Source organism: Lagenorhynchus albirostris, chromosome 7 (genome assembly GCF_949774975.1).
Source record: "Lagenorhynchus albirostris chromosome 7, mLagAlb1.1, whole genome shotgun sequence".
Classification (NCBI taxonomy): Eukaryota; Metazoa; Chordata; class Mammalia; order Artiodactyla; family Delphinidae; genus Lagenorhynchus; species Lagenorhynchus albirostris.
In genome coordinates this window covers 104,385,985-104,399,893 of record NC_083101.1, presented here as the reverse complement: position 1 = coordinate 104,399,893, position 13,909 = coordinate 104,385,985, and the positions used below count along the sequence as shown (strand labels likewise).

General features: G+C 40.9%; 1 protein-coding gene across 2 annotated transcripts in view; it reads left to right on the top strand.

The window, feature by feature from the left end:
• The window catches only part of NUGGC (nuclear GTPase, germinal center associated), a 47,898-nt gene extending 43,690 nt beyond the window's left edge, over positions 1–4,208 (top strand). Inside the window, exons 18-19 of one of the 2 annotated variants that reach the window (XR_009541405.1) lie at positions 434–547; positions 3,949–4,087. Coding sequence is in view for 1 of the 2 variants with exons in the window: in XM_060153604.1 (XP_060009587.1) it covers positions 457–547; positions 3,949–4,094 (237 nt within the window). In the remaining variant the exon portion in view is untranslated. Of the gene's footprint in view, positions 1–433; positions 548–3,948 lie in introns of both variants that reach the window. The other variant, XM_060153604.1, reaches the window with a different exon arrangement.
• The last annotated feature ends 9,701 nt before the right edge of the window (positions 4,209–13,909 follow it).

The window sequence follows — 13,909 nt, the reverse complement described above, 5'->3', positions numbered from 1 at the left end:
AGGTAGTTGGAAAGTTATATATTCATGGTGTATTATGAAATGCAGGAGGTCAACAAACATTTACGCAGTGACTAAATGCATGATAGGACAATGGGACGGTGACCCTCTCTTTGCCTCTTTTTCTGTCTCTGCGGTGGCTGTTCTCCCCCCACCACACCTCTGTGCCTCCTCGTTATTCCTGATTTGGTCATTCAGCATCAGAGGTACAATTTCCATGAGTCTAGGAAAGGAGATACAAAGGCAGGTGGGACCCCTCAGAAATGTTGTCCTGATGACTCTGGTCACCCAGGGTGTTCTCAAGCGGTCCACCCTTGGACCTGACTTTGAAAAAGTTGCCAAAAGACAACCCCAGTCGCTAACACTCTCTGGCTGGGGGATTGGGTGGGGTCCCTTTCATGAGATTCCTTTCCCTTAGGCTGTGCCCTCCTAACAGAATGACCGTCCTTTGTCGTGTAGAATGGAATCACGGAGAAGGTGAAGGGCAGCGTCACCACCATGCTGACCCTTGCTTCATCCCAGGGGGATGGGCTCTACAAGGAGCTTGCAGGTAAATACATACAACCTTTGCATAAAGGGTGATGATGCCACACCCCTACCCCCCAAACTGTGGTTGCTCTTTGCTGGATTTAAAGAAATTAAGTTAGGAAGAATTTCTAGGGCAAGGGATGGAGATGATAAGAACAAGACTGCCCCCTCCTTTGCTGAGCACCCAGCTGAGACCAAGCATTATATTCCGGTTTTGTGTACAACGTCTCACCACATTCTTACATTCACCCTCAGGGGCAGGCATTCTTGCTCCATTTTGCAGATGCAGAAACTTAGATAATGTGCTGAGGATCCGTAGCTGGAAAGCGGCAAAGTCAAATCCATACCTCTGTCCTGGTGTCTCCATAAACCCATTCTTTTAGACTGATATCTTCCCATGAGAAGCCTCATTTTCTGGTTGTGGTGGAGAAGGTTTGTTTTCATCCACCAGGAAGCTGGGGATGCAGCACTAGGGGCATGTGGTACAGGCAACCATCTCCCCTTCACACCATGGGCTCCACCAGGTCCCCTCGTATAAACTGGAAAGTGTAAACTGGTGCAAACAGCGACTGGGCAATTGCTAGCAAAATTTAAAATGTGCACATCCTTTGGCCCAGCCATCCTTCTTCTAGGCATTTATCCTCTGATATCCTCATACATGGCAGAGTGGCATGTGCACAAGGTTATTCAAGGCAGCATTGTTCATGGTGTTAAGACCTCAAAGATCCGTCCATAGACTTAGGGGTCGTGATGGTTAAGCTCACTTAGCTACACCACTAGTAGAGGACCTCGCAACTGGTTAAAAAAAAGCAGCTTTATATGTAGCTGTAAGAAACAAGCTCCAAGATATATTGTAAAGTAAAAAAAAAAAAAAAAAAAGCATGTAATGTGTTGCCATTTGTGAGAGAGAAAAAAGGAAAAGCATATGTTCATGTCTGTATATGCAGAAAAATCTCCATGGGATACACAGCAACTGGTCACACTGGTCGCCTCTAAGGAGGGGAACTGGAGGCTGGAGAATGGGGAGGGCAGAGACTCGCTTTGCACTGGGTCTTTTAGGTCTTAAACTATGTGCACAGTTGCCTGCTTGGAAAAAAAAAGAGCTGCTGCCTTTGGTGAGTCCATCAGGGTGAAAGTGGTCAGGGCTATTTCCAAAGAAAAAGCCACAATTTCCGCTTCTAAAGATCTGTCCTGCACTTAACGTATTTCTTTGGAAATCATCGTTCTCTCCCAATTCTGGCTGGTGAGACGGCCGTCTAACCTGTTCCTAGTGGTCTCTGGGAAGGAGATACGACACCCTTGCACTGCAGTGTATCGGTCTTTCCCATGACCATCTGTCTTGAACCTGTTTTAAGATTAGAGTCACCCAATCGTGTCTTCTAAGCACCCCCCCTCGAAGTGGTCAAAGGTCTCCTGACTCTCCAGGTCTCACAGACAGAAAATGTTCCCCTGCGTTTGATGTAAATTACTCTTTGCCATAATTTAAGACCGTCTCCTTTTCTTCCCATCACCAGCGAATATACACTATGTAGGGAGTACTGTGCCAAGTACCAAAGAGGTCTGAAACAGTGCCTGCTCTGAGTCTTAGCTGGTTGTTAAGACAAGATGTGCAAGACTGTAAATCACAATAGCAGATCATATGCATTCACTCTACGAGAAACCACAGCCCCCTCCTAGGTGCTGGGCAGTGTTCTAGGTACTGAGGGTACAGCAGTGACCAGTACAGACAAAAATCTCCACCTTCATGGAGCTTACAACCCAGAGGGCAGAAGGTAGACAGGAAGCAGAATAAATAAAGTGTGTGGCAAGCCAAAGAGCGATACATGCTATGGAGAAAAATAAAGCAGGGAAGGAGAGAGAGAGGTCCCGGAGGAGGGGCCAGGGTGGCCAGGGAAGGTCTCACTGGAAATGTGACATTTAAACAAAAACCTGAGGGAGGGGATGCACTTGGGCACCAGACTGTTATTCCCACAGTGCAGAAGACAGTGGTTATTCAGGGCTGGGACACTGGGGTAGCTTCAAGTAAGCTGGGCCCTAGAATGGAGCCTGGAAGGATAAATACGATTTAAGAGGCAGTGAGGAAATGGGAGACCTTCTAGACTCAGGAGAAAGACAAATAGACTCAGGGTTCTGACTCCCTTTTTTTTTTTTTTGCGGTACGTGGGCCTCTCACTGTTGTGGCCTCTCCCATTGCGGAGCACAGGCTCCGGACGCGCAGGCTCAGCGGCCATGGCTCACGGGCCCAGCCGCTCCATGGCATGTGGGATCTTCCCGGACCGGGGCACGAACCCGCGTCCCCTGCGTCGGCAGGCAGACTCTCAACCACTGCGCCACCAGGGAAGCCCCTGACTCCCTTCTTGGTCAAGGTCTTGGCTCCCATCACTGGCCAGCTCAGGGTGGGTGGGTCTGAGTCATGATGCCGGGCGTATAGAGCCAAGGGCGATGGAGGGGCTTCCAGGAGCAATGCCAGAGCCAACCCCAAGGTCAGTCTGAAGTGTCCCTTCAAAGAGGACTGTGTTTGTCAGGGTTCTCCAAAGAAACAGAACCAATAGAATGTATACGTATGTCCATATATATAGAGAGAAAGAGATCATTTTAAGGGATTGGCTCATGCAACTATGGCAGTTTTGTGCATCCGAAATCTGATAAGGGAGGCCAGCAGGCTGGAGATGCAAGAAAGACTTGCAGTTCAAGTCCAAAAGCAGTCTGCTGGAGAATTAATTCCCTCTTGCTCAGGGGAGACCAGCCTTTTGTTTTAGTCAGATCTTCATCTGATTAGATGAGGCCCACCCACATTGCGGAGGGCAATCTGCTTTACTCAGAGTCCACTGATTTAAATGTAAAGCTCATCCAAAAATATACTGACAGAAACATCCAGAATAATGTTTGACCAAATATCTGGGCACCACAGCTCAGACAAGTGGACACATAAAATTAACCATCAGAAGGATACCATTTGGTTGCAGGTCATGGGCTAAGAGCCTGAGATGCCAAAAGTAAGAGCAGATTCCCTTAGAACGGGCACAGCTGTGGGGAGAGAGATCGGAAAAGGAGAGAGATGCCTGGAAAAGACTTGGGGGAGGTTTTGTGGGGGGTGTGCTTTGTATCTCCTTCCACTGAGCACTTATGAGGCCTTTGTAAAGACTCAGTGATTTCCCAGACCTTTTTTATGGGTAGGTTTGTGTTTATTTTCAAGGTGCCCCCTATGCTGAGATAAGCCTTAAGATAAGAGCAAGAATGCCTGGTTTGATCGAGCTATTTATAAAACACATTGACTGGACTGTCTGATCTCTAAGCTCCATTCTCAAGCTTAGATTCTGGGACAGGTGACCGAGGTCAGAACAGGATTCTCGGGGGATTTGTTTTCTGGGGACGTTTCTGAAAAGGACTAACTCCTAACGCTTACTTTCTGCTCTTCTGTAGATGTCAAAAGTGAATACAAGGAGATGGAGAAGCTGCACAGGAGCCTGAGGGAGGTTGCTGAGAATGCACTGCTGCGTAGGGGCATGCAAGATTTCCTTCTGAGAATGTCCCCCAGCAAATCTGGCCCCCCCAAAACATGGATTTAATTCTTGGGGCTTAGCACCATGGAATACAAACCTGGAGGCAAATAATCAGATTTACTACTGTTTGTTAAAACCTAATAAAGAACACCTCCCAACTTTGGGGGGCTTTATAGACAACTCAGTATATTGTTACTTCTGTCATAAGCTGAGTACAAAGCAACATCATTTCATTTTTCTACTATTGCCAGAAAGAGTCATCGTGAAACCCTCACGAAGGTCTAAAGCTTTAGGGACAAGAAACTTGTGCTTTACTGGAGAAAAATATCTAAACAGCGAAAAACTTATATGTGGAATCTAAAATATGATACAAATGAACTTACTTATGAAACAGAAACAGACTCACAGACATAGAAAACAAACTTATGGTTACCAAAGGGGAAATGGGGCGGGGAGGGATACATTAGGAGTTTGAGATTAGCAGGTACAAAGTACTATATGTAAAAAGGATAAACAACAAGGTCCTACTGTATAGTACAGGGAACTATATTCAATATCTTGTAATAATTATAATGGAAAGAATATGAAAAAGAATATATATATATATATATAACTGAATTGCTTTACTGTACACCAGAAACTAACAAAACATTGTATATCAACTATAGTTTAATAAAAAGCAAACACCAAAAATAAACATTGAAAAACTTAAATATTGGGGGAAAAAATTGCAAAATAAAGCTTTAGGGACCCAATTCTATTTGCCCTTTTAATACTGATGAGACTTTTGGGTAAGGAGGTAACATTGTGCCATGGAAACAACGTGGGTTGTTTTGTGGGTTGAGAGCCAGACAGATAAGAGACCCGACTTTACCACTTCTCAGGATTGTTATCTAAAATGAGCACTTCTCAAGCATTTTGATCTCAGGACCCCACTCTTAAAAATTACTGAGAACCTTAAAGAGATTTTTTGATGTGGGTTATATCGGTTGATCTATACTGTACTCAGAATTAAAACCAAGAAAAATTGTAAATAATTATTTACTAATTCATTTTAAAATGACAATAATAAACCCACTACATGCTTTCATAAATAACATATTTTTATGACAAAAAGTTTTCAAAAAAATTTAGTGAAGAAGAGTGACGTTATTTCACACTTCTGCAAATCTCTTTATTCTCTGGCTTAATAGAAGACAGCTGGATTCCCTTATCTGTCTCTGCATTTAATCTGTTGCAATCTTTTTGGACAATGAATATGAAAAAAATACAGTCTCACAGATACAGAGGTGGAATACGGAAGAGTCTTTTAATAGACTCTTAGGTCATTTCTGGTTATCGTCTTTGATACTACAGTCTTGACAAGTGGTAATTTCTTAAAGGTTAGTTGCAGTGTGGAATCTGAAATCATACTGGTGAATTTTTTTTTATATCCCGTTACATTAAAATACATTTCTATCTCATATTCTGAATGTATCTTTTACCAATTGTGGTGTCAGGCGTTGGTCATTTTGAAAACATTCATTCACTGGGTTAAGCAGACCTTCCAAATGTTGACATTTCACTATATAATACTAAAAATCATATTTGTTGATATCTCCACCAACTTCACCAGGAAAGTTTTGAAGTACTGGGAATCTGTCAAGCTCGTGGTGGAAGATACAAGTTTTATAAATATCCATTTTCCCCTAAAAGTTCAGCTTATCATTGGCAACAAGTACTGTCAGGTGTTTTCTTTGAAGTGATAGTTTCATTTTGTTCATTTTCGAGAAAATATCCACCATATAACTAAGTATGATTTACCATAGTTTGTCTGTCAAATGCCATTTCAAACAAAAATGATGTTCCATGAAAATACTGTCAAGTTCAACTCACAACTGAACCATACAAGTGCTTTTCTTTGAGGCAGTAGGAGGGCTTTAAGTGTATTCCCCATTCTGTCACATAAATTGGCATCTACTTAAGGGTCAATAATGAATAGAATTAATAACATAATATTTCACTAAGAACATTTGAAAGTGAAACTGGCCTTTTTTTGTTTTAACTGCAAGTGCAGAATAGTGAGAAATACAATAGTTACTAGACTAGTTTGGTGGCATTGCCTTGGTTCATGCTAAGGTGCAAGTGGTTTTACTATCTTTGTTTTTAAACCTTCCATGTAAGGGTCAACATGGTAAAAAGAAAAAGGCATAAAACGTCCTAATTCTAGTATAAAAGTAGTTTGACCTACCAGACCCCAGAAGTATTTCAAGAACCCCCGAGAATCACAAATCATTTAAACTCCCTCAGCTTCAGGCTATTTATCTCTAAAATATGAAAACAGTAATACCTACTTTGAAACTACTAGGGGTGCCAGGAAGTTTAAAATAATGCTTTCAAGAATGCTTTTGGGGGCTTCCCTGGTGGCGCAGGGGTTGAGAGTCCGCCTGGCGATGCAGGGGACATGGGTTCGTGCCCCGGTCCGGGAAGATCCCACATGCCGCGGAGCGGCTGGGCCCGTGAGCCATGGCCGCTGAGCCTGCGCGTCCGGAGCCTGTGCTCCGCAATGGGAGAGGCCACAACGGTGAGAGGCCCGCGTACCGCAAAAGAAAAAAAAAAAAGAATGCTTTTGACACACTGTACTCAAGACTACTTGATAAATGGTTATTATTTGGGGGCAGAACAGAAGTGGCATGGTTTAATGGCTTGTTTATTGGGATACTTGGCTAATCCCAGCTCTTCCCACTACTAATATGACTTTTGACAATTCCTTAACATCTCTCAGATTTCATTTTCTCATATCCCAAATGAGGGAGATGAACTGGATGGTTTTTAAATCTTTTGCGTCTTTAAAATTCTAGAATTTTAAAATTCTTCCCTTCTTATTTTGGTGGGTTTTTTTTTTTCCCTGAGTAAGATAAAAAAGGATTCATCCATGTAGGTTAGGTGGGTCTCAGTGCTTCCTTTTCATTTAAAAATTCTAAACACATACAGTTCCATTGCAGTTTGCATAGTTTCACTTTTTATATTTCAAGTGAGGAATGTGGATGACCTCTACTTCCAGCCATGCTTGAGTAACAGGGACCAGATTTACCCTCTGGCCTTAAGCCACTAAAAAAAAAAAAACCAAGCAAGATTTATGAAACAACGGTTTTCAGGTAGGAGAAAATAATAGTGCGGGAAAAGGATCCCTGCCAGAAGGGAGACCAAAAAGGTGAGCCCTACAATTGCCCATTCTGCTGCCTGAATAGAGTTTCCAGGCCACAATACAGGAAGGCAGAACCCAAACAGAGCCTCAGGTCTCCCTGAGTTGAGACAGAGTTCAGAGTTTGGTGAATCCAAGGTGGTTAGAATTCACAGGGTGAGTACCACGAAGAAAAGAGATGTACAGAGAGAAAGCTCCAGAGGTATGAAGCAGGTTTCCCTTGAATCTTAACTGAGTACTGACTAGCACATGCAACTGCCCAGAAAGAACCACTGGAAAGGAGCAGCCAGAAAAATACCTAAATCTCACATCAAGCTAGGGGCAGCCTTGGTGGAAAGACCCTCATACACATGGGGTGTCAAGTAGAGTTCTCAGAAGAATATTGCCTTAATATTGGGGCCAAAATAGTCCCAGATTAAAGGTTGCTGTGCACCCCCCTAACAAAGTTTAAAAACAAGCTTCAGAAGGATCAAACTGTTTTCAAATAACTGCATCCCAAAACGAAACATGATAGCATTTAAAGGAATAAAAATTCCAGCACCCAACAATGGAAATTTCACAAGGTATGACATCAAAACAAAAATTACCAGATATGCAAGGAAGCAGGGAAATATGACCCACAGTGAAGAGAAAAATCAGTAGAAGCAGACCCAGAAATGACTCAGGTGACAGAATTAGTAGACAAGGATATTAAAATGGCTATTACAAATTTACTCCAAATGCTCAAGAAGATAGGATAAAAGATAAACTCAATGAGGAGAGAAATGAAAGAAATGAAAAAGACCCAAACTGAACTTCTCGAGATAAAAAAAATTTAATGTTCAGCTGGAATTAATAGCAGGATAGATGCTGTTTAAAAAAAAAGGTTACTTTTTTAAAAAGGTAAATATATGAGGTGATGGATGTGCTAGTTAATTAACTTGATGGAGGAAATCCTTTTACAATGTATATGTATATCAAATCATACCAAACCATCATGTTGTACTCTTCAAGTATCTTACAATTTTGTCAATTTTACCTCAGTAAAGCTGAAAAAAAAAGAGAAAAGAAGAGTGCCCCTGAAGACAGCATAACAGAATACAGTCAAAATGAAACACAGAGAGGAAAAAAACTGAAGAAAAAAAAGAACAGAGTATCAGTGAATTATGAGACATCATAAAGCAACCTAAAATATGTGTTACTGGAATCACAGAAGGATAGGAAAGAGATGCAGATATGGAAAAAAAAACATTTAAAAGGACAATGGCTGAGAATTTCCCAAACTTTATAGAAACTATAAAGATTCAAGATGCTCAGTGAATCTCAAGCACAAGAAAACAAGAAAATCTCACCAAGACACACCATAAAAAAATTGCTGAAAACCAGTAATGAAGAGAAAATCATAAAGCCAGTGTGTGGGGGGGAAGATATTAAACACAGAGGAATAAAGATAAGAATGACAGCAGACTTCTCATCAAAGGCAATGCAATCCAGAAGAGAGAGAAATGATCTCTTTAAAGAACTGAAAGGACAAACAAAACAAAACCATTAACCGAGAATTCTACACCCAGCAAAAACATTTTTCAAAAGACAGGTGATACAGACTTTGTCAGACATACAAAAGCTGAATGAATTCATTACCAGAAGATTCATATTATAAGAAATGTTAATAGATAACTAATAAGAACCTACTGTATAGCACAGGGAACCCTACTCAATACTCTGTAATGACCTATATGGGAAAAAATATCTAAAAAAGAGTGGATATATGTATATGTATAACTGATTCACTTTGCGGTACAGCAGAAATGAACACAACATTGTAAATCAACTATACTCCAATAAAAATTAATTTTAAAAAAGAGGACTTCCCTGGTGGCGCAGTGGTTAAGAGTCCACCTGCCAATGCAGGGGACATGGGTTCGATCCCTCGTCTGGGAAGATCCCACATGCCACGGAGCAACTAAGCCTGTGTGCCACAACTACTGAGCCTGCGCGCTAGAGCCCATGAGCCACAATTACTGAGCCCCCGTGCCACAACTACTGAACTCCACGTGCCTAGAGCCCATGCTCCACAACAAGAGAAGCCACCACAATGAGAAGCATGCGCACTGAAACGAACAGTAGCCCCCCACTCACTGCAACTAGAGAAAGCCCGTGTGCAGCAATGAAGACCCAAAGCAGCCAAAAATAAACAAATAAAATAAATACATTAAGAAAAAGAAATATTAAAGAATGTCCTTCATTCAGAAGGATAATGGTACCGGATGGAATTTTTGATCTTCACAGAGAAATGAAGTACACTGAAATAGTAAATGTGTGGGTAAAAATATAAGACTTTATCACTTTCCTTTCATCTCTGAAAGATTTAAAATATTGTTTAAAGCAAAAAGAACAACAGTGTACCACAGGGTTTATAACATGTAGAAGTAAAATGTATCAGTATGATAACAGCACAAGGCCAGGAAAGGAGAAATGGAATATATTGTAAGGATTTTATATCTAAAGTGATATAATATTACTTGAAGATAGAGTGTGATAAGTTAAAGATGTATACTATAAACCCAAGAGTAATTACTAGAAACACAGAAGAAAGATATGTCTAATAAGCTGCTAAAGGCAGTAAAATGGAATATTAAAAATACTTGAATAATCCTAAAAAAGGCAGGAAAAGGACCAAAGGAACAAATAAAAGATGGTAAAATAGAAACACATAGCCAGATGGTAGATTTAAACCCAACCATATAAATAATTACATTAAATGTAACTGACCTAAAACACTAATTAAAAGGCAGAGATTATCATATTGGATTGAAAAAAGCAAGACCCAACTATATGTTGCCTACAAGAAACACACTTTATTTATTTATTTTATTACTCACTAGATTACTGATTTATTAAAAAAGGACACAAATCAATAGCCAAATGAAGAGATATATAAGGCAAGGTCTGAATAATGGAGCTATGTCCTTGTAGGGCATGGGGCCTGGCATGGTGGCAAGTGGAAGTATGATTCGCCATCATGAAGCTCTCAGAAAGGGGAAGAAACCCACTTTAAATATAAAGACACAAGTAGGTTGAAAGTAAAAAGATAGAAAATATATACTTCAAATCCTAACATAAAGTTAGAGTTGCTATATTAGTATCAGACAAAGTATTGATTTCAGGGATAAAGAGAGTCATTGAACAGTGACATAATGGTTAATTCATCAAGAGTATATAACAATCCTAACTGTATACCACAAACAGTTTCAAAGTACATGAAGCAAAAGCTGATAGACCTCAAAGGAGAAAAAGCCAAATCCATAATTACAGTTAGATATTTCAATACCCCCTCTTGTTAGTTGATAGAACAAGTAGAGAAACTCAGAAAGGATATAGAATACTTGAATAACGTAGCAACCAACATTATAAATTGATATTTATAGAGCATTCTACTCAACGGCATCAGAGTACACATTCATTTTGGTGTACTTGGAACATTTACCGAGATAGACCCTATCCTGATCCACAAAACAAGTCCCAATAAGTTTAAAAGTATTGAAATCATACAGAATTTATTCCCTGACCACAGTGGAATTAAATTAGAAATCAATAACAGAAAGAAATCTGGAAAATCTCCAAATATTTGGAAAGTAAACAACACACTTCTAAATAACCTCTGTGCAAAGTGAGGTCTGCAGACTAACATCTTGTTGGATTTATATCTCTCTCCTCCAAATCTTAGTTTTTCCCAAATAAAATTACCTCATTGCTAACAGGAGGTGTAGAGTTGACTCCAGCCAAAGCTTAGTAAGTTAGTCGGAGCTGGCACTGGCAGTGGGGCTGTTTGTTAACTGCCTGAAGAACATAACTGAGAGCTGTCTGTTAGGAAGGCACTTAGCTGGCAGAGCAGAACAAATGGGGAAGAAGCTGGGGCAGAGTTTTGAGTCCTGGCTGATGCTAACAAGAATCCAGGAGAGAAGATCAGAACAGATGCCAGAAAGAACGGGAAAGCTTATACAAAGCTTACACACGAAGGGTGGAATCAAGAGGAATACAGGAGATTCAGGAACAAGAGCTGCTGGTTCAGGTGGTCGATGTCGGGAGCAAGCGTCTTTCATTTGCACTGGTCAGAATGGACATGATTAAAAAGTCTACAAACAATAAATGCTGGAGAGGGTGTGGAGAAAAGCGAACCATCCTACACTATTGGTGAGAATGTAAATTGGTGCAGCCATTATGGAGAACAGTATGGAGTTTCCTTAAAAAACTAAAAATAGAGTTGCCAAATGATCCAGCAATCCCAATTCTGGGCGTATATCCAGAAAAAATGAAAACCTTAATTCTAAAAGATACATGCACCCCAATGTTTATAGCAGCATTATTTACAATAGCCAAGACATGGAAGCAGCCTAAATGTCCATCAACAGATGAACAGATAAAGAAGATGTGGTACATATATACAATGGAATACTACTCAGCCATAAAAAACAATGAAATAATGCCACTTATAGCAACATGGATGGACCTAGAGATTATCATACTAAGTGAAGTAAGTCAGAAAGAGAAAGACAAATGCCATATGATATCACTTATATGTGGAATCTAAAATATGAAACAGGGACTTCCCTGGTGGCACAGTGGTTAAGAATTTGCCTACCAATGCAGGGGACATGGGTTCAAGCACTGGTCCGGGAAGATCCCACATGCTGTGGAGCAACTAAGCCCATGAGCCACAACTACTAAAGCCCACACGCCCAGAGCCCATGCTCCATAACAAGAGAAGCCACTGCAATGAGAAGCCCATGCACCACAAAGAAGAGTAGCCCCACTCGCCGCAACTAGAGAAAGCCTGCACGCATCAGTGAAGCTCCAACGCAGCCAAAAATAAATAAATAAATAAATAAATATGACACAAATGAACCTATCTATGAAACAGAATCACAGACATAGAGAACAGACTGGTGGTTGTAAGGAGGGAAAGGGGGTGGGAGAGGGATAAATTAAGAGTTTGGGGTTAGCAGATACACACTATACTATATATAAAATAAACAAAAAAAGGACCTACTGTATAGCACAGAGAACTATATTCAATATCCTGTAATAAACCATAATGGAAAAGAATATGAAAAAAGAATATATATATGTATAAATGAATCACTGTGCTGTACACCAGAAACAAACACAACATTGTAAATCAACTATACTTCAATTAAAAAAAAAAAGAGTCTTTCATTTGGTCCTTAGTCTAGCCCACGGGCTCCATCAAGGTTGTAGGTCACAACTGATCCATCGTCCCAGGAAATGGGACACTGGCTAAAGTTAGGCAGGATGCTACCATCAGAAACAGCAAGACTGGGGTTCAAGCCAGGCCTTGATTCTAGAGGAGACCAGGGGAGAATTTATATTGTGCAGAAGACTGGGAGGTGGGCAGGGAAAACAATAGTTTTTGAAAACACAGCTTTAAATGCCACACAGTATTCTGATGTATAGATGTACTACCCTTTAATTTACCATTTTCCTATGGTTGGACATTTATATGGTGCTGTTTTTCTCCACTGTAAATAATATCGTAGGGAATATTCTTATACAGATATCTCTGTCTCCATCTCTGCTTTTTATCTTCAGGATGAATTTTTAAGAATTCCATTACAAGATCTGAGTATAAGAGCATTTTAAAGTCTCAAATGTTTTCAAGAAACACTGCTTACTAGCAGGAATGAGAATTCCTGTGATACCATTTTTTTTGAAACCAAACATGAATATTATTCTTTCCTGCACTAGGTCCATGGGATCAGATTTATAATATTACTGCCTTGTACTGCTTGGGTTGACATTTTTCTTTTTACTTTGAAAGAATTTCAAACTCAGAAAAGTTGCAATAGTACAAAGAACTCCCATCTACCGTGTATCAACTTGCCAACATTCTGTAACATTTGCTTTACCGTTCTTTATGAATGTATGTGTGTGTGCTTGTGCATATATCTGTCTCAACTATTCCAAAGGAGTTGTGTATATCATGTCCCTTCGCCCCCTAATATTGTGGTGTATTCCATAAAAACAAGTGCCTCATCCTTTTTAATGAACAGAGTCGGAATTCACCGCTGACCTCTTGACAATGAGGGAGGAATCTGGAAACTAAAAGCAGATACAAGTCTAGAAGCAGGTCCCTCAGTTTCTGTCCTGCAGGGGGGTCCTCAATAGCCCATGGGGGTGAGTGTGTAGGGCAGGGAGATTGAGGAGGACTGGGAATAAGCCTCCCAGTCCCTTAGACCTGGAATGTCCTCTGCCCGTGGCTGCTGGTGACCAGGAGGCATTGATAAGACACTTTCACAATGTGGGGCAGGAGCAGGGAGAAGGCAGTGGACCCTCAGCTCCATATCAGCCTGGGGGCTTCAGGAGGCAATACCTTCCTTTCTCAAGCTTCCCTGACTCTCCAGATCGGCTGAACCCCTGAAGCGCAGGGCACATCTCAGAGCACAGCAGTGGGGGGGGGGGGGACAAAAGGCATGACCTTTGCCACTAAGCAGAGGACCCTGCCAGGCTGAGACCACTAGCAGCCCCCTTCAGGCCCCACACATCCTCCTTTGGGAATTCCTCCCTTTTCTATCTTCTGGTGAGAGCTCCAGAGCTCATGGCCAAAGCCTTTTATATATATAAACCTGAATCACATTGTTGTACACCTGAAACTAATGCAAAATTGCAAATAAACTATACGTTAGTACAATTTTTTTTA